General features: G+C 38.4%; 1 protein-coding gene across 1 annotated transcript; it reads left to right on the top strand.

The window, feature by feature from the left end:
• The first annotated feature begins 1,107 nt into the window (after positions 1 to 1,107).
• CDC16 (cell division cycle 16) lies at positions 1,108 to 22,152 on the top strand. Its single transcript, XM_054654790.2, has 18 exons — positions 1,108 to 1,238; positions 4,095 to 4,149; positions 5,038 to 5,135; positions 5,609 to 5,647; positions 6,475 to 6,615; positions 8,003 to 8,162; positions 8,784 to 8,878; positions 9,496 to 9,629; positions 10,652 to 10,731; positions 12,309 to 12,358; positions 13,038 to 13,111; positions 15,011 to 15,136; positions 16,435 to 16,587; positions 17,192 to 17,255; positions 17,709 to 17,770; positions 19,896 to 20,031; positions 20,583 to 20,673; positions 21,765 to 22,152. The coding sequence occupies exons 1-18, from the start codon at positions 1,191 to 1,193 to the stop codon at positions 22,028 to 22,030; spliced, it is 1,872 nt and encodes a 623-aa protein (XP_054510765.1). The 5' UTR covers positions 1,108 to 1,190; the 3' UTR covers positions 22,031 to 22,152.
• Positions 22,153 to 25,445: the final 3,293 nt, after the last annotated feature.

Consider the following 25,445-nt stretch of genomic DNA (forward strand, 5'->3'; position numbering starts at 1 on the left):
AAACAAGACCAGAATAAATTTATGCTTTACAGCAGGCACAAATATCTGCCTTCTGCAGCACACACACTCAATGGCACCAGAGAAGAATTGGTTCCCCAAAGGTGACACAGTGTGAGGTGAAAAGCTGATGTAATTTATAACTGGAGGAAATCACTAAAATCAAACAGTTTTACATCAAAGTGCAGCTACTGCAAGTAATTTAAGAGAGGACGCATGGATCAATTTTCCTCAGACTGTCTGCTGGTGACCAGCTGCCACCTTTGTGGCCTTCTCTACACTGTAACCTTGACACAAGTCTTCCTTCTCCATGGAAGCAAACACAGGTGATTCTTCCTCCTGTCCCATGCATACCCACTCCAAGAAGTATTGGCCAACACCCAAATTATTTCAAATCAGGCATTTTAATGGTTTACATTACTTGGGTTTCAGTAGTGAAAGCTGACATGTTTCAGCAGTGTCCTAGTGGATGATTCCCTAATATGTGTGACACCAAAACTGCCTGGGAGATGAAGGATTCACAGAAAACCTCCTGACACAGCATCCACCATCCCTGCAAAGTCTTGAGGGAGCACTTTCACCACAAGGCTGCAGCAGCCGAATGGGCTCTCAGGGTAGCAGATCCCTGAAGGAGCCCTGGCAGAGACATCATGGAACCACAGAGTGTGCTGAGCTGGACAGGGATCATGGAGCCCACCCCCCGGCCCTGCACGTCCCCAAGAGACACACCCTGTCCAAAAGCTTCTGGAGCTCTGTCAGGCTTGGTGCTGAGGCCACTTCCCTGGGGAGCTGTTCCAGTGCCCAGCCACACTCTGGGTGAAGAAGCTTCTCCTGATATCCAACCTAAACCTCCCCTGACTCAGCTCCAGGCCATTCCCTCGGGCCACATTCCACGGACAGTCTTTCACTTCGAGACTGTGAAGAAGCCCTTCACCACAAATTTCTCTCTCGCCACAGTACGAACTGTAGAGAAAAGTCCCAGCACATGTTTATTTAGGGGCGTGTGGAGGCAGTGGGGGGGATGTCCCGGGCGGCCTCAGCGCTCCCGGAACGCCGCGCTCGGGGCGCTGTTTCCGGGAGGGAGGGAGGGAAGGCGGGGGGCGGGTTTGGGCGCTGCACCGGGGGCGGCCCGCGGTCCCTCGGTGGCTCCGGCATCCAGGGCAGCGCGGGAGGGAGACCGGGAAGGAGGGAGGATGAACCTGGAGCGGCTCAGGAAGCGAGTGCGCCACTACATCGACCAGGTGAGCACCCAGAGGGGCTGCTGGGGAAGGGGCGGCAGGGCCATGGGTTTTCCTCGAGGAAAAACCGCGCTCGCGTGGCTCCCGCAGAGAGAGAGGCCGGGGAGCGGTGCCGGCCTCTGCAGCGGCGGAGAGGGCGTGAATTTGTGATGGTGCCCGTGAATTTGTAATGGTGAATTTGTGATGGTGCCCGTGAATTTGTGATGGTGCCCCGTTCTCCCTGAAGGGGAAGGAGCGGCGGTCGCACGGGGGTGCGGCGGGCCGGAAGAGCCGCCTGTGGGTGTCCAGCGGGAGCCGGGGCCTCCCGGCGGGTTTTCCTGCTTTCTCCCTCCTGTGGAGGAGTAGGGGAGCCGCCCTGGGGCCGCTGTGTAGCGAAGACGTATTTGCAGGATCCCGCCCTCGGGTTGTGCAAGCTGGGCCGTGCCTCTACCTAAGGCAGGGGGAAATGGCCTCTATCGCACCCGGGCAGGCTCAGGTTAGGTTGGACATCAGAAGAAAAAAATCTGTTCGCTGAAATGGTAATTAGGCATTGGAACCGACTTCCCAGGGCAGTGGTGCAGTCACCCTTCTTGCAAGTGGACATGGCTCTCGGTGGTATGGTTTAGTGAGTATGGTGGGTTCTGGCAAAGCTCGGACTTGATTATCTTGGATCTCTTTTCCAGCCTTAATGATTCTGTGATCGTTACAAGGGGGAATGGATTCAAACTAAGAGGAGTTAGGTTTAGATTAGATATTAGGAAGAAATTCCTTACTGTGAGGGTGGAACTTGAAACTGGATGCCCCATCCTTGGAAGTGTCCAAGGCCTGGTTGGATGAGGCTTTGAGCAGCCTGGTCTTGTGGAAGGTGTATCTGGCCCCGGCAGGTTAGAACGGGACAATCTTTAAGGTCTCTTCTGAGCCAGACCATTCTGATTCCCTACCTGGTGATTAAGCTGCCCATCACACTCCTGCAGTGCTGCAGACGGCTCCTAGGAGGGCAGGGTTGTTTTCATTTGTTGATGGATTCAGCAATTATGTTGCTGCAGGGCAAAAAAAGAAAAAAACAAAAGACACACGGGGAAAAATGCATAAATAAATTAGGTTAAATGTAGCATCAAACTGTTCTGCTCTTCTTCCAGTTCAGACTTGGTGCAGGCATCAGTGCTGAGAAAAGCACACCCCTTAAATCAGCAAAGACATTTCTCTGTGTGGCCAGCAAGTCTGACTGAAAGGCTGATTAGGGACCTAAGCGAATTTGGTGGGTTTGATTGGTTTGGTTTGCTGTTCTCATTTGTGTTAAACTGTTTCACCAAGCTGTTTTGCCACACAGCATGCACTTCTGAGGAAGGGGCATCAGGAGGAGCATAAAATTGCTTTTTTGTGTAATAATGTGTCATCCTATAGTACTGTAAAAGTGCTCAACAGAAGTCATGCAGTGCCTTGTAGGCCTGGATTATACCTTTCTTTTGTGGTGTTGAGGTAATAATTTAAATCTCATTTCTTGTAGACAGCTATTAAATGTGTGTGGGGTTGCTTTGTGGGTTTTTGTGGATTTTTTCCCCCTAGGGAGTGCGGATTGAAACCAAACTATTCTCTTTGACAAACTTGCTGGGTATTATTAGACCCCATCAAGGAAATGTAGGAACAGATGATAGAAGAGACCACTTAGGTGGTGTAGTCCTTTATGAGGACTGGGATACCATCAGTGTGTGCATGTCAGAGCAGACTGCCAGACCTGTCCTCCAAAAGCACAAACCAGCCTCTGAGGTTCTGAACAAACTCCACAGCTGCAGTGGTGCAGGAGAGGAGAGAAGCCATCAAGGCTTGCTCAGTCTTCAGAGAGCCACAGAGTGGTTTGGGTTGAAAGGGACCATAAAGAACATCTGGTTCCAGCCCCCTGCCAGGGGCACGGACACCTTGCCCTGGAACAGGCTGCTCAGAGCCTCATCCAACCTGGCCTTGGACACTTCCAGGGATGGGGCATCCACAGTTAATCTGAGCAACCTGTTCCCATGCCTCACCACCCTCACAGCAAAGAACTTCCTCCTAACATCTAAACCTACTCTCTTTTTCAGTTTTAATCCATTCCCCATTGTCCTCTTGCTACATGCTCTTGTAAAGTCTTACAAATCCTTGCAATGGCAGGGTATTTGTTAAGTGTCCAGCATACCCTGGGAATTGTATTGGGCTGCATTGCATGGACTGGGATAAAAAGGAAAAGCAAGAATGCCTGGTGATTTTCTCAGGAGATAATCCCAGCCAGTTCTGTGAGATTTTTGCCTGGCACCCCAAATCTGGTAGCAACTTTAGCAGGGTCGGTGGGATATATCTGCAAATTCTGCTTTTGTCTGATCTCTGGTTGCCACCACTCCTACCTATTTCACTCACTTCTGCCAAACTGGAGTCTCAAGAGTGAAAATGTTTATCCAAGCAAAAGGGGAAATGCATGCAGGCACTATGGATTTATGTGAAGGTCAAGCATCTTGACTGGAGAATGAACATTTCTTGATCAGAGCTGGTGCTGCTGAAGTTACCTGAAGTAATTTTGGTGCCTTTTTTATATATAGTATTGGGTTTTTTTCTAAAATGTAGCATTTTTTAACTGGAGATGGGGATTCTTGCTACTTTTCCAGTGATGGCAATTCAGCTAATGACCTATTGCCATACTTACAGAGCACATCACTTTTGGTCAAAGATACCTGCAGTATTGGCCCTTTTGAACTATTTTTTACTATGTTACAAAGATCTGAAATATGAATCACCATTCATTGAAACTACATGCACAAGATACTAGATCTGACTGAAATACAATGTATTTCAAAATTATTCAGAAAAGCCAACCCCAAAGGAATACTAATTATTTCTATCATACTTTTACAGCAACAGTATCAAAGTGCCCTGTTTTGGGCTGACAAAGTAGCTTCACTCTCTCATGGTGAGTGGTCACTTTTTACATTGTATTTTATTAACTTCTTTCTGATAGTGTTGTGTTTTGGTGGGGTTTTAGTGCTGGATGGCCAAATATTGACCTTTTGAATTTGGTGTAAGTGCATTTTTGTGATCTTTGGAATGCTGTTTTCCTAAATAGAGCAGAGCTCATCTTCCTTGCCTTTTGAACTTTGTGTTAAAAATCATGTTTGAACAAACCTTAAGGTTTGCTTCACTTAAGAAAGGAAAAAACAAGAGCAACAAGAGACCATGGTGGTTTCCCCCAGGACTCAGGGTTGCCTGGGTGACAAGTACAAAGTGTGTTTACACTGAGAGGGAGTCGATGCTGCCCGTGGCCACTGGCACTCACACTTCTTAAAGTGATCCCAGGGACTTGATCCCACAAAGGCTTTGGTTGCCAGTGAGGTGGGAGGGTACTAAGCTGTGCTTCTGAAATTGCAACTCCAAGCTATGGAAGTCTAGTGCCTTCACTGTTGTTAGATTCCCTCTAATCTTTTTATTGAGGGAGATATGGGTTGTTTTTTCTGCCCTGTGTCCAAGACCAGGGTAATCTGCAACTGCTATTTTTTTTTAATCTGTATCATTGTGGTCTCCTTCTTGTGACACACCTCTATTGTGACATTCTTTGTATTCACTGTCAAGTGCACCATTTGAGGTCTTTAATGCTAAAATCTGATTATCATCTCATTTTAATCTCTCACTGATAGATACTGTAAGTACTTTATACATATTTATAAATAAATTTTTTTAACTCAGTCAGATGCTAGAGTAGGGGGAAGATACTTCTCTAGTGAAGCAAAAGTGAACATTCTGTATTAAAATGTTTGAAGCTGTATTGTAAAGCAATGGTTTATAATTTGTTCTTTTACTTTAGAGGAACCACAGGATATCTACTGGCTGGCCCAATGTCTTTACCTAACAGCTCAGTATCACAGGGCAGCACACGCCCTTCGATCACGGAAGTTGGATAAGGTAAGTCATTTTATCAAAGACAGGCTACTGTTACCCCTGTTTTAAGGCTCTGCTGCCAACCACAGTGACTTCTTTACCACCACAGTAAGAAAAGTAATTAAGAAAGCTGCATTATTTAGTTCATAAGGCCCTGTGTTCAATCGGTCAGGTTTATAGCATTGTCCCCAGACAGGGTCACAGAAAAGAGAGGATGTAACTGCAACACATATGGGAAGGTGGATTGTTACTTCACATGGAGTTGTTTCAATTTTCCTTCCACTCTGATAATGAGTGGTAAAGACAAGAGTCAAGTAAGTGTCCTTTGAGAATTTACTAGTAGAGAAAGTGTTACAGGCTTGGTCAGGAAGGACTTTTGGTGCTGAAAGTGGTGGAGGAGCCATACTACTGAAAAGGGAGAGAGCCAGAGGGACTCAGGCAGTGTTAGCAAACATGTTCTCTCTTTATAACTGATGCGTATGAAACTTTTCTTCCAGTTGTATGAGGCATGTCGCTACCTTGCAGCCAGATGTCATGTGAGTACACATTTTAACCCCTACTGGAAACAAGCTAAACTAAATAAAAGATACATCTTGGCAAGATTAGGTACCTGATAGGTAGTGTAGATATATCATGTTCATTGGAACAATAGATTTAAATTTTCTGACAGTTGATTTCATTCTTTAACTTTCAGTTGGGTCACTTGAGTATCCATTGTGGCACTAATTGGAAGAAATCCAACTGACCTTTCTTCCCAAGAAATACTCCTCTAATATTTTGTGGGAAAACAATGTGAACCATTTTTGTCTCATGTCTTCATGCTTACAGTTTTATTTGGTTGGTTGTAGTCTGACCAGAGGAGATGTGATTTATGGTGGTATAACCATAGTTAGCAGCTTTGTACTTCTGTATAAGATCTCATACATAAAAGGTAAAATGCAGTGCTTTCAGAGACACAGCTGAATCAATTGGTAGATTAAATATACAGAAATTTGAAGTAATGTTCTGCTTATAGAATAAGATGATGGTATTTTATTAAAACCCATGTTAACTATTTTTAGAACGATACCTGTTTCTCTGACTGCATAATTCTGAATAGTGCATTTTTCTGTGCATGCTTTATTTTATAATTTTTGCATATTTTTATAATTTTATCATTTTTGCATATTATAGATGACCAGTAAAAGAGCTAACTGCAATTTTAAAATGACAAATGGCCAAATAAGAAAATGCAGGCATGAAAAACCTGCTGATAAACACTAGTTGTTATAATCTATGCCTTTGAAACATGATGCTGTGCTTATTGGTGCTTTATGTACAAATTCTTCAAAACCTTGTTTTTTACATGCACATGTTTGATTAGTATGCTGCAAAAGAGCATCAACAGGCCTTGGATATTCTTGATATGGAGGAGCCAATCAACAAACGACTTTTTGAAAAGTACTTCAAGGATGAAAGTGGGTTGAAAGATTCTACCACAGACTGGGAGATGTCACAGTCCTCAGTAAGTGACATTATTTTAAAAAATATTTTGTAGGAAAAAAAAAACCTGTGAAGTCAGAAAGTGATTTCACGGCTCTATGAATCTGAAAGTGCATTAAAGGTTTCTTTTTCAGATAACATAATTTTCAGAAATGCTAAATCGTTCTTCTTTCAGTCACACATTGTGTGTTAGCTTGCCTGTATGAAAATAACTCAGTATGCAAAAATAAACAGTACTTTTCATCAACTTCTTATAAATTATTTGCAGATGCTTTGCAGGAACTTCATGATCTAGTATTGGTTTTTACAGTCTTTTAGCTCTTTCTTGATCATGTGTCCTAACATTGCTTTCAATTGGGTTGCAGGTTCTGAGATAACAAAGCAAGTTTTTTTCTCCTCCAGTTATTTTTAATGAAATACTTCATAATCACTCAAGTGTTGTTCTCAATGGGATATTCTTTGATCACATTTGTGAAAATTATGTGAGGTGAAAGTGAAATTTTTGAAGCTCAGGGAAAAAATTCTGTGTAGAGAGACAGTTTAAAGAGATTGATATGGTGTGTAGGCTGAAGAGTCTGTGAAGAGTTGTTAGTTTTGGAGGTACAAATTAAAATTTCTTAGCTGAAATTACAGTGTAGGTGATTGACAAGATAGCATTTTCCCTGTAGGACTGAAGTAGCAAAGTGGGTTACATTGATGATGTGAACTGATTTTGAGTGCTGGTATAAGGGGATTAAAGGACTGTTTAGTCTGATGATAGAGTTGGGTAATGTGTTAACTTTCTCTTTTGCTGACACTTTTGTGGCCTTCTGACTGAACTAAATATCCATCAAGGGAATTTGGAAAGAACATGTTAGTCAATAAATACTGTAGCACAACTGGTAATTATGGGCTTTCAGTGTTTCCTTTTGTTTAATATCTATGTTTTGGATTGAAAACAAGGGTATACTTTTTTGTTCAGAACAATTGAGTCCATTGATTTGGCCTTTTTCATCTCTACTGTGGTCATTCTTGTCTTGCATGAAATATGTGGTTTAATGGTCAGCAAAGAAGTGTATTGCCTTTGGAAGGGACAATTTCTCCATGTTGGATATGAAGGGAATTTAGTATAATTAGGTTTCAACTCAGTATCAAAGAGCTGGATGCCAGAATTAGAAAAGATAAACTCTGTCCTCCTGTTGTATATTTCGAGCATGTGTTTGTTTGGCAGTAGGTAACCTGACAGAGAATTCTTTGGATTTTTCTTGGGGATAGTAGAGACAACTTTTTTTTAAAGACAGCACTAGAAAACCAGGTTCTATCATACATGAAATACTTTCTACTTTCCAGGGAGCACATTTGATTTGTGCTGAAAACTAAATTGCAAACAATGACTCAGTCTTTGACCTCCAGTCCTGCTTTTCCACCAGATCAAGAGCTCTATATGCCTTTTACGAGGGAAGATCTATGATGCTTTGGACAATAGAACCCTGGCAACTTACAGCTACAAAGAGGCCTTGAAGCTGGATGTTTACTGCTTTGAAGCATTTGATCTTTTAACATCGCACCATATGCTGACAGCCCAGGAAGGTCTGGAGAGAAGTATTTGTCAAACACAAGTAAAATTTACCTGCTTTCTCAAGATGTGTTTTCCTAGATAGAAATTAAGGCAGTACAACAAGTAACAGACTCCAAAATGTTAGGAACAGAAAGTGTATTAAATGAGTGAAAATTATGATTTGCACAAATTTGCATTTGAACTTTTATTTTTCAGTCCTGTAGTGCTAAGAGTTGAAAGAAACACAATAACCCAGCTGTCCTGCTTGTTAGCTCCTGAAGCTCTTCTGCTCTGCCCAGCCCAAACAAAGTTTTGTCCTGTGTTTTCAATTTCACAGGCATTGAACCAATGAAACCCTCCTGGGGTTTGCTTAGGCATTAGTTAATAGAGCATTCTAAGTGATAATATTTGACATGTGGAGTAAATAAAAATAATTGTGTGTTATTTCATCTTTATTACATTTTATTTTAAAGTGTAGAAGGAATAACTAATCAATCCTTAATTTCCAAAATTAGTAATGGTATCTGTGCTGCTATAGTCCTTGCAGTTGGGATGACCATCACAAAATCCTTTGTATCTCTAAGTCCTTGAAATGTGGGATCATGCTGTTTCTTCTGTAATATGACCATTTCAATGTTTTTTATCTCATATAGAAAAAGAACTCCTTGAATCTCTACCTCTTAATAGACAATGTACGGAAGAAGAGCAGGAATTGCTTCACTTTTTATTTGAAAATAAATTGAAAAAGGTAAGTCCCAAAAATCTGGAGAATTCATTGAAAGTCTTGACTTTGGGTGTAAATTTTTTTGGATCCCGCTTATTCTGAACATGGAAATAAATATGGACTTTGTAATTTTAAAAATTTTTGATGCAATACATCTCACTTTATGCAATAGTGTAACAGTTTTCTGTTAATTGTTTTCTGCTGTGGTAACAACTTGAAATTCTGATTTATGTTTTTAAAAATTTATTTATTGAGAAACTTCTAGGTGGGGAAAAGGCATGTTAATAATGTAGACAAAACGTCAGTTACCTGAAAATATTAGGCTATAACAGCATCATTCTAGACTATTCTTATCCAAAGATAAGGTGACAAGGAGCACTAAAAATATATATTGCTCAGTTTTAATTTCTACAACCTACACAAAACACATTGACTATAGCAAATATCTTTTGTGTTCTAAATGAGCTTTTAAGTACATTTTATAGAAGCATTTTACCAAATATGGACTTTCAGATTAAAAATAAAAAATTTAAGAACTTTAAAGCTTCTTAAATATTCTTCTGGGACTAAAAATATTAATACTTATTCCATCTGATTTTAGCTTAGTTTTTGTTTCAAATGTTGTTTCTTTTGTCTTTCAGTATAATAAACCCAGTGAAACACTGATTCCTGAATCAGTAGATGGTCTTCAGGAAAACCTGGATGTGGTAGTATCCCTAGCAGAAAGGCATTATTACAATTGTGACTTCAAAATGTGTTATAAGCTTACTTCAGTGTAAGTGTGCAAAGCAACTTTCAGGTTTTCTTCTCATATGGTGGGGTGTAATAATTATGCTTGGACTTACAGGAAATATTGTTGTTCAATGGGGAAACACACATAACAATTTGATATGTACTGCAATATACATGTCCTGTGTTATATGTGTCTCCTGTATTTAAAATGTGTAGTTTGTGTCTGGCTAGGCATGGTATAATTATAATACGTATCAGAAGTATCCAAGGTAAAACTCAGTTTAATCAGCACTGTGCTGAACTTCCCTTCATTCATCCTCTTCCTTATTCTGGTACCTTCAATTTCTGTGGCCTTCAGAATGAACTGGTTTGAATCAGTTGGTTAGTTAGGAAGTTTGATTTCTCTGGCCAGTTAGCAGTTACAATGTTATTGACAGTGATCAAAAGATATTATTAATTTAAAAGCTGGCCTGTTATTTCTAATTCTGATGGCTGAGTATCATGTATCATTTGTTATGGGCTTGCATTGCTGCTGCTGGGGTCAGAGGGCTCAGAACACTGCCATGGTTTGCTTCTCAGCTGCTGCAGGTCTGCACTCATGGATGTGTTTCTGAATGCCACAGGAAACAAAATTTTACAGCTGAGCTAAATGTGATTCTGAAGGCATACTGCCTGCCTGGTGTTAACCTCAGGAAGTTGAGGACTGTTGTTTTAAAGCTGCTGTCAAATGTATGGAAAAGATGAACAGAAATGTTGTTTGCTGTCTGCTGGTTAAATTTGAAGTGACCTGCAAAACAGAAGAGCATTTTATTCTGATTTTCTAATTGTATATTCAGCTTGAAAGAATTTTCTGTTACCCTCTTTTGTTAAGCTAAATTAACTGTTGTATTTCTGGTCTGAAGAGAACCTTTATTATGCTGTTAATAGTTGTGCTTTAATCACAAATAGTTTTCCAATGCTTTAAGTGGTAACTAACTGGAACATTACATGCTATACAAGCAGTTTGCTTTTAACACATTAAAGTTTTTGAAATGTACCTTACAGTTTTTTTGTTTTTTTTTTTAGAGTGATGGAAAAAGACCCCTTCCATGCAAATTGTTTACCTGTACATATAGGGACACTTGTGGAGCTTAACAAAGCAAATGGTAAGGAACACAGCATTTAATACAACTCAACAGAAGGCTGTAAAGCCCCAATTTTAATAAAAAATAAAAAATAAAATAAAAAAATAAAAAAAAAGATGCCAAGAAACCCCCTTATATACCATATGAAAAATTACATCTATTTTTCCTCCTCTTGAAACCTGCCATTTCAGAAAACAGTGGTAACTGGTAAAGAAGGGAATATCTGAGCTGACAGCAGGATTAGGGGGAAGTAGATGTGCAAAGAGTTCATGGTCATGAGTGTAGCTGTCCTTTAACCACTGGGCTGTGTAGCCAGGAGGCCTGTGAGCTACACTGCCTCATCCCTGTCATTGTGATTTCTGTTTCCAGGTGATATTTGTACAGTATCTGGCTGCACTTTTTCTGCTCAACAATAAAATACAATAAATTAAACTAGAAAGTAATCTTGAGCAGTTGTGTATGCTTAGGTGGATGTGATTATTCTGTGATAGAAAAAATTCTAGACTCTCTTTGCCTTTGCTGTTGTGAAGGCCTCTCTTTAGTTCAAACAAATTAATAATCATGCAACACTTTCATTGAAATTACAGTAATAGCTTATTTGCAGCTGGAGTGGCTTTTTCTCATTCCAGAATGCATATAAAACAAATGAGTAGCTTGAATATCTTTAAAATCAATTGGAAAATAGAATAAGGAGCTCATATGCTGTGCAGTCTCCCGGGATGGTGCATTATATGTACACAAATAGGTCATTAGGTGTGCTGGTACTTCTTGGGGATTAGTGAATATTATTTTACAGTTAAGTACATCTGCAAATGGGGCCACTACTCAGATTTTTCTTCTAAATCTGCCTTGAGAAGCATTATGTACAGAAGTTAATGTTTTGTAAGCCAATTGTAATATGATTTTTTTTCTGGGCTGAGATACAAAGTGCTCCAGGACAATCTCATTGGTTTAAGAGCACTGTGCTCTGGAAAAATAGAAACTTTACATGCCCTGATGCTACTTCCTTTGAAATTGCATATTGTTATCCTGTAGCTGATTACTGCTGCTATTAGAAAATCTGTAGTAAGTTATTCCAGTAACTAGAATTATTATTTTTACTAAAAAAGTAATCACTTGGAATTATTCCAAATAATATAATAATTCATTTGCTTTTGTCCTATTTTCAGCATATTAATGCACAGGACTCTACTTTGAAATGGATCTAGCCAGTATGTTATACCTTTTAGATGTAGGAAGTTGAATAGTGTTTTACCTTGACAAGGTACATTCAAGTGTAATACTACTGGCATTTATTGTAATGTATGGTAATGACCTAAGTTGTTGCAGAATTCTTAAAGGGTGGGAAACAGAGCTGCTTATTTGTGTCTTCTGAAGACTTATGGGTTGTTTTGGTTGGGTTTTCTTTGGCTAATTGCAAAACTGAATCTATTTTGAGGCAATTTGAAGCATTATAACCAAAAGAAAGTATTTTGTTCACTTGTAGATTAATAATATTAGATGTTCTGTATATTTGGTATGGAAAGCTAAAAGACTTGAAACATCTAAGTGTTTTAGCATGTTTTAATTTTCTTTTCTTGTTTCTTCCCACTATGTAGAACTTTTCTATCTTTCTCACAAACTGGTGGACTTGTACCCAAATAATCCTGTAAGTTGTTCTAAGTTTTTGTTATCAGGTAGTTTCTTTTTTCGGTAAAAGCACATAAAAGTTGCAATGTATTAGTTTGAGCTACGGAATTCAAAATCTGTTTGTGGATGAAGCTTGTAGAAATGGTTCACTCTTTTTATTTTCTCTGCATTGTAATTTCCTTATGCCATGCTTCTTTTCATAAAGTTAAGTACCTGTAAAAGGTATTCAGTGCAAGTTATAAGTTATTTACTTTGATTAATAATTTAAAACAAATGCTACAGTTATAAATGTCCACATGTCTCTGAACAACCTTTTCCAGTGTTTGATCACCTTCACAGTAAAAATTGCTTTTCTTTGATTTGATCTTAATTTCCTGTGTTGCAACTTGTTCCCATTGCTTCCTATCCTATCACTGCATCCTTGAAAAGAATCTGGCTTTGTCTTATATTCCCTACCATTAAATAATTGAAGACAGCAGTAAGCTTCCCACTTAGCTCTCTTTATGAGGCTGAGTAAGCCCCAGTTAGAAAGGTACATGCCAGCAGTTCCAGCTTGTCTGTAATATTTGAAGAGTTGACTGTGATTTCAGTGAAAATGTTCCTAACTTCTCTAATTACTATGTCTTCCTCTCTTTTGAAGCTTCACTATGTGAAGTGTGATGTATCTAATAATATTCTATTTTGATTTTAATGTGTAGGTGTCATGGTTTGCAGTAGGATGCTATTATCTCATGGTTGGCCACAAAAATGAACATGCTAGAAGATATCTCAGGTAATTTTTTTTTCTGTTTTTCTTAGTGAATCTGCTGCTCTCTTGCTAAATAAACATTTAATGTTTGTGATTGTTTGAAGCTCATGAAGAGAAGCCTCAATAAATGGTTGCTATTTAAATACTTTCATTGCCACCCTTTTTTTTTTGGTATAGCAGTTTAGACGTCATCTGTAGAGATACTTTAAAAATGAGGAAGACTTATGTGGTGTCTCTCTAGGCAGTGACCTTCCTGTTCTGGGCAGGTGTAGTCCCTGCAGTCACTCGTGCTGCTGAGCTAACTACAGCTGTAGGTGATCAGGCCTCAGTTCTCAGGCATTCTCCCAGGTTCAGGTTTCATATCTGAAAGAATTATATGGAAAATTCCAATGTTTGGCTGTCCAGTTCCTTCTGTGCACAAGCTACAGTGGGCTTTTTTAGCTTTTTAGGTTTGGTCAATGCTGTTTTCTGTAGGTGTTCTGTATGTGCAGTGAATATCAGCACTGGGGAGCAGGACCTTGCTGTGAAGCAGGGCATTTGTTCTGGTGCTGTAAGCTCAAACTGAGAGGGCATAAATCAACCTGTAAGACTTATTTTTCCTGAGACCTTTACAGACAATACATGTAAAGATGGATTACTCATTTATACTTTTTAAATGCCTGGTTATTATGAGTCAAATATTTAAATTCCTTACAAATAGCACTGTGAAATTCTTGAAGTAGCTGTCCTGAGTGATACATTTGGTTTTTGTGCTGAAATAAAAAACATCTTTAAATGTACAAGCATCTCTAGACAGCAAGAAAGTGGATGTGTGGATGTGTACTCTGATCAAAATTCAGAGTAGTTCTGGCAAAAGAGAAAAGAGGTCTGCTGAAAGTGAAATAGTAACAAGATGCTTAAATATCTTGGAGAAGAATGACAGTGTAAAGCTAACAAGGCTAGGGACAGCTGTGGGCTACACAGTGGTTTCCAGAAAAGAAACTTGAAGACACAGTCAAATATCCACATACCTTTCATTGCTGTCATGGGTGGAAGATAAAAATGTTTGAATGTCTAAAGTTTTGTCTCAGAAGACAGAGAATAAACCATTCTCTAGGATCTGTCATGAGAAATAATGAGTTTAACTGTGACAGACAAAATTTAGATTATATGCTAGGAAAAAAGTAAGTTGTTAAGGGTAGTTAAGCAATATGATAGAATATTTAAGGAACATGTATTACTTCCATGTCAGAAGCTTTTAAGAAAAGACTGGGCACACTTGTTATGAGCTGTTTAGTTATGAACACCCTTGCCTTCAAATTCAGAAAGTAAGCTACAGAGCTTTCTAATGTTCTTGTCAACTCCACCTTTCTGTGAAGTCTCTGGGTTGATGTCTTGCTGCTCAGGTTGCTGTTTTCAGCTCAAGACTTGAGTGACATTTTGTATACTTCCCTGATGCATGGCCTGTGATGTGACAAATGCTCATCTTCTTCAAAGCTAGCACAATTAGATGGCAAAATTTCAACTTAGATGTTCATTTGGTATATTCATATCCTGCTTCTTAAACTTGGATTTGATAGAATATATTTATTTCAAAATGTATAGCTAGGATTTTGCAATGAGTTTTGAGTCACTGCTAATGTTTCCTGTATTTTATTTAATCCACCTACTATATAATTGTTTATGTTCAGTAATATCAAATAATTCCTCCTGTCTGTGAACAGTAGCAGAAATAATGAAATCAATTCACAAGAATGTGTGATACTTCTAAGTGCAAAATAGGTTTAACTTTTAAAATGAGCTTTGTTTATCACTGGTTATTACTGACAGTTATCTTAATAGACAACCTAACCATGTAGCATAGCATTGCTATCTGAGTAGACATCTGTAGCAGATGAAATTTAATTTCAGATGTGTTTGCTTGTGACTTGCTCTTGTTTTTAGCAAAGCCACTACGCTGGAGCGAACCTATGGCCCTGCATGGATAGCATATGGACATTCCTTTGCAGTGGAGAGTGAGCATGACCAGGCCATGGCTGCGTACTTCACAGCTGCACAGCTCATGAAAGGGTCTGTACAAACATCATATTTGGGAAGATTCAAATGAATCCATAAGTAGTGTAGAATATTGACTTACATCTATTGGTTTCTCTGGGACTGGATTGAAGGCACTTGAGATGGTAGTTCACGTTCAGACTCAGGTGTTTGTTATTTCTTATCAGTAAAACAGTTTCACAACTATAAGTTTAGTAGCTTTTCATTAGCAAGGCACAAAATGGCTAACTATCTCTTGTTATAAGGTCTTTTAAGACTAAACTATCTAATTAAGAAAGGACACTTAGGTTATTTTCCCTTTTAATCCAATAACTGATCCCTCGAAGCCCGCAATGTGGATTTTTCTGTCCAATTACAAAACATCACCCAAACCCACGAAGAAGAAGGAAGAAGCAGGTAAAAAAGAACAACCTGCCTCTACCCTAAAACCTCCATCTGGCTTCATATTTATTTCTATATTCTAAAATCCCAAACTCTTAAGTCTTCCACCCTGTGATATTACACACTTCTAACCAACCACACAGCTGTAATCCCAGTACTATCAATTTTGGAACCCTTCTTCACAGCCTCAGGTCAAATACAGTGTTCTCTTGTGGGTCTGTGCCTTTAAGCATAGTAAGTTTAAAATTCTCAGCATCCAGGATTCCAACATACATCTCTTTAAACAGTAGCAATGCATTTGCAACAATTATGTGGTAGAGAAGCAGGGAGGGAAAAAATCCCCAATAATTTAACCATCTACTTTTAACTGCATTATTGTGATTATTTTTCTAAGTTCTAAAGTCAAGTTTTATATATAGGTAATCTAAGTTCTGCCTGAAATTTGTGAATCATAGCTGTCATACCAGCTCATCAATTGCTGCATATTAATAGTTTGAACAGCTCTTTCATGCTGTGGGAGAGGGTTGTAAAATGAGTCGTGAACTAATTGTGTCATATCACATATAAAAGTATCATATTTGATTGTGGTTACTGGGAAATGTAATCCTTTTATCAATTACTTCCTCCATATTCTATTTGTAAATTAAATGTATGAATGAAATTAGGGGAAAAAACCATCAGAACTAGACTTAAGTGCTGAGAAAATACATGTGATTGCAGAGCAGGTTACAATTACTTATTGGAATTCATTCTCTTGTTAAACAGAGATGTAAAGTCTTTTAAAGTTCCCTTTAGGTTAGTAGTACATTTAAATCAGCTTTTACTTGGATGTACATAAACATATGCAAACAGTTGGCATGTCTTTATAGTTTGGGACTCCATTCTTGACAACCACGCAAAAACAAACATGCACTTTGTTTTATGGTTTTTAGGTGTCATTTGCCTATGCTCTATATTGGACTGGAATATGGTTTGACCAACAACTCCAAGTTGGCTGAACGATTTTTCAGCCAAGCTTTAAGCATTGCACCTGAAGATCCTTTTGTTATGCACGAAGTTGGAGTGGTAGCATTTCAAAATGGAGAGTAAGCTTGCAAAATGTGATCAAATACTATCTTAAACATGGATTATCCTTAATTGTAATGTGTCAATATATCTGAAGTACTTATATTGAATTATAGTGTCTTCTGGTCATAGTTTAGATGGTGTTCACCTTAAACCCTTGCTTTCTACATTGTTCTTCTTTGTGTAAGATTGAACAAGAACAGAATGTAATACTCAAAGAACATCCAGAGATTGATGCTATCTTCTACGTGCCTCTCATTGTGTAGTTGAATGCCTGAAAAGGCATCTATCTGCACACATACTATAAAATTTTGTACAGCAATACATTTTGTCAGCTCAGGAGGTTCCAAATTTACTCTGGGGGAAAAAACTCTAACCTACATAAGAATTGTTTAGCCAATATTTTTAGTTTGATTTTGATTTTTATTTTTCGTTTTGTTTTGTTAGCTCTTAGGGCCAGAATGCAAAATATAGCCAAATGTAAATTACTGGGTTTTACATCTAATTTCACTCATATGAAGAAATAACATCATAGAAATCTTTCTTAAATGTAGTTTTCTCATGCTGCAGATGAAAACTCTTCACTAATTTACTTTTCTTTCCCTCCACCCCTTCAATCCTTAGCTGGAAAACTGCAGAAAAGTGGTTCCTTGATGCACTGGAGAAAATCAAAGCTATTGGGAATGAGGTATTTATTCTAGTAACATGCAAGATCATAAATTTGTAAAACTCCTCCAAATTCTGTAATAGCTTGTGACAAAACATGTTGTGCTTATTTTAAGATAAAAGTAATGCAGTGTAAATTTTTATTTGAAACTGTGCCTTCAGTGCTCCTAGGCTGAGACTTGACTTTTTCTAGTTAAGTAGAAAACAAGTTTTGTTTGGGTTGCATCAAGTTTTAATAACACTGACCCTTTAAAGAAATATTATTAGCTTTGGGGAATGTAAAAAATAGAAAAATTAGTTGTTGAATAAATGTTTTCAGCTTGTGTGTTTTGTTAAGAGTTTAAAATGCTTGTATTTTTCTTGTTCATAAACAAAATTCTATATGCATTTATATGTTTTGTTTTTTTTAAAGTAGCCAAAATTTAGTTACAGTCTCAGAAGCTGCAGTTATTTGAATTGTTGCATTATTTTGCAGGTAACAGTTGATAAGTGGGAGCCTTTATTGAACAACTTGGGACATGTCTGCAGAAAACTCAAGTAAGCAGAGATTACTGGAGCTCCATTTCTCTAAAATGCTGCACAAATGTGTTTTCTCTCTCCTTTATACCAAGATTGTGTACCACATGAGAGCAGTGTAGAATTACCCTGTAAGAACAAGATTCTCTAAATCAGCTTGTGAACATAACTACATTAATCAACCCTTCAATCAATCCTGTTTATTACACAAAGGTTAAAGTACTTCATGTAAAAGCCTTTCTTTACCTATTGATTCTTATTAGGTAAATAGTTGGAGGCTTTTAGAGGCTTGTATGGGTGTGAATTTTAACTCTTCACTGTCTCAGTCCTCACATACTGAAATATATCCACTGATTATTATATAAATACATAATAAACATAAAGGTAGGTTTATGCCAATTAATTGCTTGGATTAGCACTTTTTTTTACTGAAGTGAAATATTCAGTGGCATTATAACACAGCAAGGGAGTCTTTGTTTTTTAGAACAAAACTATTTAATATTTCATTTCATCTTTCCATGAATAGAAGTGCAAAGCACATATATATAAGCATTAACAGTTTTAACAGAGACATTTTCTCATTAATTACCTTAATCTGACTTTAACCAGTCCTTTCTTTTGTTCAATCAATGCAGTTTTTAAAAAATATTTCTAGTGGTTTTAATTGCTCAATTGGTGTACACTGTAATTTTTGTTTCAAAGCTGCTAATGAGAATGTGATTATGGTAGATGAAAGCTGTACTTCTGCTTTGGCTTTGGTAGTAATTGCTTTGTGCTTTAATTGCCAATTAGTCTTCATTTTCATGATGAAATAAGGACGTATAACAGTTACTCCTTGTGCCAAAATCAAACAAAAGGCACTGCTTCTGAAATCTGTTCATGAGTATAATTGCAGGATTTTTTCAAATAGTTGTTTTGTTTGTAATTACTTTTGTCTTTTTAAAATTTCTACAGTAGTTTAACTAACTGCTTACATCATGCTTTGTACAACTTTTAATATTTGCTCAGGTTCAGAAATCAAAGCTAAAATATTTTTGCATCCATGTAAACTATCTTCCAAGAAAATCAAGTTGAGAATTTAGGCAGCTGTACATATGCTTTCACATCTTAAAAAAATGTGTAGTAACTAATTTACTGGTGTCTGTAATACATAATGTGGCTATTATGAAAAACATACTGGATATATGTGTACTCACTAGTATTATGTGGTTGAAATTTCAAGGCAGCATATTCAAATACAGTGGTAGTCAATTGGATGTGTAAATACTATGAGTGGAAGTGAAATTGAAATCATGTGAAAGGCTTGTGCAGCAAGCAAACATTTGCATAATTTTTCTGCCTCAGTTGTTACTTGATGCCCTCTAACAACTTTGTGTGTTCCTCATTGCATAATTTCATTTTAGATATTAAAATTTCATTTTAAGATTTCTAATTTCATTTAGATATTAAAATTTCTTATAAACAGGTGATACCTATCTTTAACAATGTAGAACTAGGATGTCAAATGTGACAATTTAATTTCTCAGAGTAATGCTGTAGTGTACATTTAATCCTTGTTTTATAAAATAACAGTTGCAATAATCAGTGTAATTAATAGACAGTTTTCAAAGACAGGGTGGTATTTGATAGATATCATGGATATGTGTAAACCTCCTTTTCTGATAGAGCATGTTGCAAAATGATGAAGGTACCCGTGTATGCAGCACTTAAGGGTTGTGATATTTCTGCCCAGAGAGCTTGTCTCAGTTTGAATCGTGTGGTTTAGTCTCATACTGCTCCTTCTCTCCCTCAGGAAGGCAAATGAAAGCGACAGAAAGAAAGCAAGTGCTACAATGAGCAGCATTAAACACCTAGAGCAATTTACCATATCAAACAGCTAAACTCTCCAAATGGGACCTAGCTGTAGGCAGCTGTTTTCCTTCATAAGGAGAACAATGATTTTTCAATTACACTGAGGAAGAAAATTGTTGATATCCATGAGCCTTTTGTACATTCTATTACTATGTTCAGAGTGCAAAGCAATAATTTTCAACTTCTGGCACAACTGTGTTCCGCTTTGCTAAGGAAAATACCCACAGGGCACTGTAAAAGCACCTTTCACCATGAAGCTTACTAACAGATACTCTCCTGTACTTACCCCTAACAGGAAGTACGATGAAGCACTGGAATACCATCGCCAGGCTCTGGTGTTGATCCCTCAGAATGCTTCTACTTACTCTGCCATTGGCTACATACACAGCCTCATGGGCAATTTTGAAAGTGCCATTGACTATTTCCACACGGTACGTAACTGCCTGCAGCTGAAGCGCTGGTCACAGATTCTGTTATTTACTCTTTCACTCTGGTTTGGATTTGGAGCAAAGAACCAGCATTTTTTTCCAGCCTCCAAATGAGTGTTTATTTTATAGTCTTAATTTATTTTTTCTTAAATCTTCTATATTTTATTGGTTAGGTAAAAAATGGCCTCTTCAGCAAACTTTGAATTGCAATTTACATTTTATGTATGTGAGCTTGTCATTCACCTGAAATAATTTTAAATACTTCCAACTTAGAAATTTTACAGTAAGTAAATAGCAGCATATGTTGTAGCTCATATGTGAATGATTTCCTGTCTGTATCTATGTTCTTTTCTGGTTTTGTGCTTTCCTTGCTTACTACTTCAGCCAGTTGATATGATGGTGTTATTTTGGTTGTGCAAAGTTTTGCTTTTACAGTGAAGACTATGCTCAGATAGCATTGTGGAACAACAAACCAACAAACTGAACCATTGCAGACTTATGATGTAAATGTTTTTATTTGATGCTAAATACTTTTTACGGGTTTTTTTCAATAGGCCCTTGGTCTCAGGCGGGATGACACATTTTCGGTCACAATGCTTGGCCACTGCATAGAAATGTACATTGGTGATTCTGAAGCCTATATTGGTAAGTTACTTATGTGTCTTTTGAAGTCATTGAGTCCTTTGAGAGGAGTGTTATGTCAAGGACTGCCTACCACCATGTAATTAACTCAAAAAGTAGAGAATGTCTTTCTTGGGGTTATTTGGGTTGGTTTTTTTAATGGCTAAGTGAGTCAGAACTTAGCAGATGACCACTGGTTTTTGTGAGCAGCATGGCAGTACTCTCACCAGCATAAAGAGATGAAGTACTTGATCATTAAAGGTGTCAATGTTTTCTTTTATAGAAAATACTGATTTGTAGCATCTTAGATTGCAAAGAGAATGGGGGAAAAATTCAACAGAAGTATGGAGTTAGGAAATCAGACCACTAATGCTAATGTTGTTGCAGAGCAAGGTATTTTCACCTTGTCAAAACTTTTCTCTGTGGAGACAGGATAGGTTCTTCTGACTACAAAAATACAGCTTTATATATGGTTAAAAAAAAAAGTGCTTCATAACAGTAATACATTATATTGCCATGGGTTTAAATTTTCTATGAAGGATTTTCCCCGCAAAAAAAGCTTCTATATTTTTAATAGATTTCTGCTTCATTGAACTTAGTGATTTATCTGTAGTGAGCACAGTTGATGTCTTGTCAAGCATGTTAAGAAGGCTGAAGCCTTAAAAGTAAAAGCCATCTGTGTGCTCTAGTGCTTTTCCTGTAGATTTTTCACACAATTGAAACAGATGTTTCTTCTCAATACTGTCTTGCTCCATATGTAGTCATTTAACAACTGGAAGAACCATGCAGCCATGTGATATGCATTAATGCAAACCAAGCTGTGTGTAACTTAAACAAGAAAAAAGCCCCTTGGAGAATTGGGAAGGGAATTGGCAATTACTTCTCAAAACACACTTTTGAAACTGAGTTGTGTTTCTTGTATTGTGCTTTTTTGAGAAAGGAGGCTGCTGGATTTTTTCAGAACAACTCATTCAGCTTCAGTCATTAAGCAGCAGCAGCCCCTTGATGGTCTGAAAGCAGAGAATTATAGTAGTTTCTGAATGATAGTTTCTTTGAGATTACATTTTTTGGGAGTATTCATTTGAAATAAACTACTGGTTTGTCTGTTTTCCTAGGAACAGAGATCAAAGACAAATTAAGATGTTATGACTTTGATGTACACACAGTGAAGACATTAAAGAACATAATTTCACCTCCCTGGGATTTCAGAGAATTCGACATAGAAAGACAAACTCTGGATGAAAGTGGCATAGTAACATTAGAGACATCAAATCAAAGGAAAAGTACAGACACCAGTCGCCCATTGGAAGAAACATTTGAGATTGAAATGAATGAAAGTGATATGATGTTAGAAACATCAATGTCAGACCATAGTACGTGACCATAAATACTGGTAGAGAGCTCATTTTGTCTAAGTGTACTATGTTTTAGCATTTTTGTTATGGTGTTGTACTTTCATGAATTTGCTATTTTTTATATGAATTCAAACTACTATGTACTTAACACCGGGAGTTTTATAGTTCTTACTTTATAAATATTCCTTTCCTGATAGCACTGTCATGAATCCCCATCTGAATGAAGAAGACCTCATTGGATTGATGTAGGCCATATACATAGTTTGAATCCACTGTATTGGCTATTTTGCACATGCCTGTGCATTACTGAAGATAAATTCAAGTTTTTGACACAACTGCACTTTGGAATTCAAGGGTATCAAGGGAGGAAGAGCTTGGGGAGGAGTCTGTATTTTATCAGCAATTACACACACTGTCTCTGTGAAAATCTGTTGGGTCCAGGTGATCCCATTGCTTTCCTATGAGGGCCAGGACAGTAGTGCAGAGAAGTCTGGTTCTGTCCCAGTGATAATGGAGTTGTGCTGTGGCTCCACAAAGGGAATGGGTGATGCCCAAATTTCCCTTCCATATGTTAGAAAATATAGATTGGACTTTGCATTGAGTGCAGAATTCAATACCAATCCCATATATTCTTAAGCATGAGAAAATAAGGTGAACAAAAATGTTTTGCTTCCTAGTTCTAAAACATTTTTGTTTTTCACCAAAAGTTACACATTCTCCTGAAAAACACAGTATGAGCCATGAGTCTTAAGTGAAAAAGTACCCAAGCAGAGTGTAGGAAAAATTAATAATTTTGGAGGCATATGTATTTCCTGGGCAGAGTCAGGTCTCTCTTCTTCAGTGTGACTGACAAAAAGAAGTTTATACAAAGGGCTTTATTTTCACTTGGAATCTGGTACCTGGGGTGTGGTTCAGGTGACTTCTTTGATGTAAACTGGGGATTTTTCCTGAACACTGTGGAAGGATCTATAATGTGTCCCAACAGCTGCTCTATTAGGCAGGTCTCTTCCTTTAAAGGATCTTTTGAAAGTTATTTTTACATCTGTGCTCATGTATCCTGAATAATTGTAACCAAGGCTATCTCATGGATAATATGACAGCAAAGGCTTGTTGCTGCACACAGAAGGATATTGCAAATAGATTCTCAAAGATTCTCAAGGAGCTAAACTCCTTTTTCTCTACATCATTATTTTTAATCCAGCATATGTCAATCTAGTTTTCTAGTAAGACATCATGGCAATTTCTAAATGGAAGGTGGCAAAATAATATTCTAGAGAATCAGGCCTTTTGACTACTGTCAGACACCGATACAAATCTTGCATTGTTTTGCTCTGTTACTAATTTTCTCATTGGCAAAATGGTTTTAAATATTGATAGAAGTTCATCTTTCTTCCTGCACTCCCCAGTTACAATCTGATGCTGTGTCGGCTGTGATGGCAACATTGGTTTACATTATTCCTGCCTGTAGGAATCTACTGTGCCACTTCCTCAGCTGTGGTAATACAAATCCTTGTGTGGTTACATTGTGAATGAAATCAGGGAACTGGAACAGCATTTAAAAATATTTTCTAGATCTGATCAATTCTCAGGTTCAAGGAGAGCAAGCCACTGCTGTGTTACTGGTTGTCAGTGGGGCAGAGTGGTTGGAGTGGGAGGAAACAGATGGAATAGTGAGAATGGGCATTGCTGTAACAGCAGCCTGTCGTGACACTGTGCCTTGGCAGGTATCTGTTGGAGGTTTTTTGGCTGGCTATTGCTAACCTTTGTTTATTGGTATTAAAAATTGCCCAGAAAGAAATATATGCAAAGTGTCCTGTGAAGGACTCTTTTGGATGTCGGAGGAATTCTTGATATGGCTTCGCTAGGCTCCAAGCCTCTTAGACAGCTACAGTTGGGTTAGAGCTTGTGAGCTGGTTCATGATGCCTCACACAGGACTTCAGGGGAAGTTCTTCTCTCCTCATTTATCTTCTGTTCAATGTTTTAACCTGCTCTTGTTCTGTCCAAATCCCTGCCTTTGTACGGGTAGCACCTGCTTGCCCTGGTCTTCTGCACCTCCCATCACCTGTCCTGCTCTTACTAGAGAGAGCTTGGTGCCTTTCTGGGTTATTATGACATTCACCCTGGCTCTAGTTAAATTGAATATTGTCCTTGTCCTCATGAGGACTTTGGTTATTAGTTTTGGCCTGACTTGACCTCAGATTCTTGATTCATGCTGCAAGCCATTGCCATTGCCTGACTTGGCTTTGGCTGCTGAGTACACGGGTCCAGGACTGTCAGGTTGGGTGGCTGATAAATATACCCCAAAAGGGACATTTTGACTCTGTCTCATAACTTCATCTTTCTCTTCCAAGGATTAGTTTTGTCCCAGAGGGGGGAGATCTGAATGTTGCCTGAAAGGTTTTCAGAGCAGATATGAAAACCCACAAGATATTTGTGCTGCAAATGGCTCCAAAAGTTTCTTCATAGATACTGCTGCCTAAAAGATTTGAAGACAAATAGTTAGTTCAGTTTGATCAGGGTGCAGGTGCTAATAATGCCAGTGTTGCAAACTTAAACCCCATGTGGCCCATTCACTTAAAAGTTGACTCAATGGACCTTGTGGGTGCCTTCCAACTCAGAATACTCTGTGATTTCAGTTTTTGCAGCCAATGCCACCTACTTTTATTATTCCACATAAGATCATGTGTTTCCTTCATGCTTTGGACAGCTGTTTGAGGAATTACCAATGCAGCAGGATCTGAAGATTTGCAATGACCCTGTGTATTCTGATTAAATTGCAGGCATTTTTGCTCCTTCTGTCTAATTTCCATAGCTCCAGACAAGTCTGTCTTTAAATGTGTGACATGTCCATACTGTGGAGCTTGCTGTACCTCTGCCACCAATTCTAGGAGATTTAGTCCAAGATATTCCAACTCACTCAGGAATTTCAAGAAACTTTTTGGATCTAGATATTGCAAAATTCATTGATTGCAATCTAAGACTAAAAACCCTTGCTCTAATTGATGGGTCAGTACTTAGAATAATCATGGAATCATAGAATGGTGTGGGTTGGAAAGAACCTTAAAGATCCTGTAGTGCCATGGGGGGACACCTCTATGCCAGGTTGGTTAAGGCCCTGTCCAACCCGGCTTTGACCACTGCCAGGGATGGGCATCCCCAGTCTCCCTGGGCAACCTATTCTAGCGCCTCACCATCCTCACTGTAAGTTTCTTGCTAACATCTAGGCACAATTTGCTCAGTTTGTACCCACTCTCCCTTGTCCTATCACCACAGTTCCTGAGGAAGCCAGGCAGAAGGACTGGAGGCACCTTTGGAAGAGCTCTCCCTGCTGCCTCTGGGGCTCAGGCTGCCGTGCATTGCCGAAGTGTAGGCACTGCTTAATTATCACAGAGCCTCCCTGCGGGCATAAGACTCCTGGCCTCACACAAGTAATGGTTAAT

This window comes from Agelaius phoeniceus, chromosome 2 (assembly GCF_051311805.1).
Source record: "Agelaius phoeniceus isolate bAgePho1 chromosome 2, bAgePho1.hap1, whole genome shotgun sequence".
Taxonomy (NCBI): Eukaryota; Metazoa; Chordata; class Aves; order Passeriformes; family Icteridae; genus Agelaius; species Agelaius phoeniceus.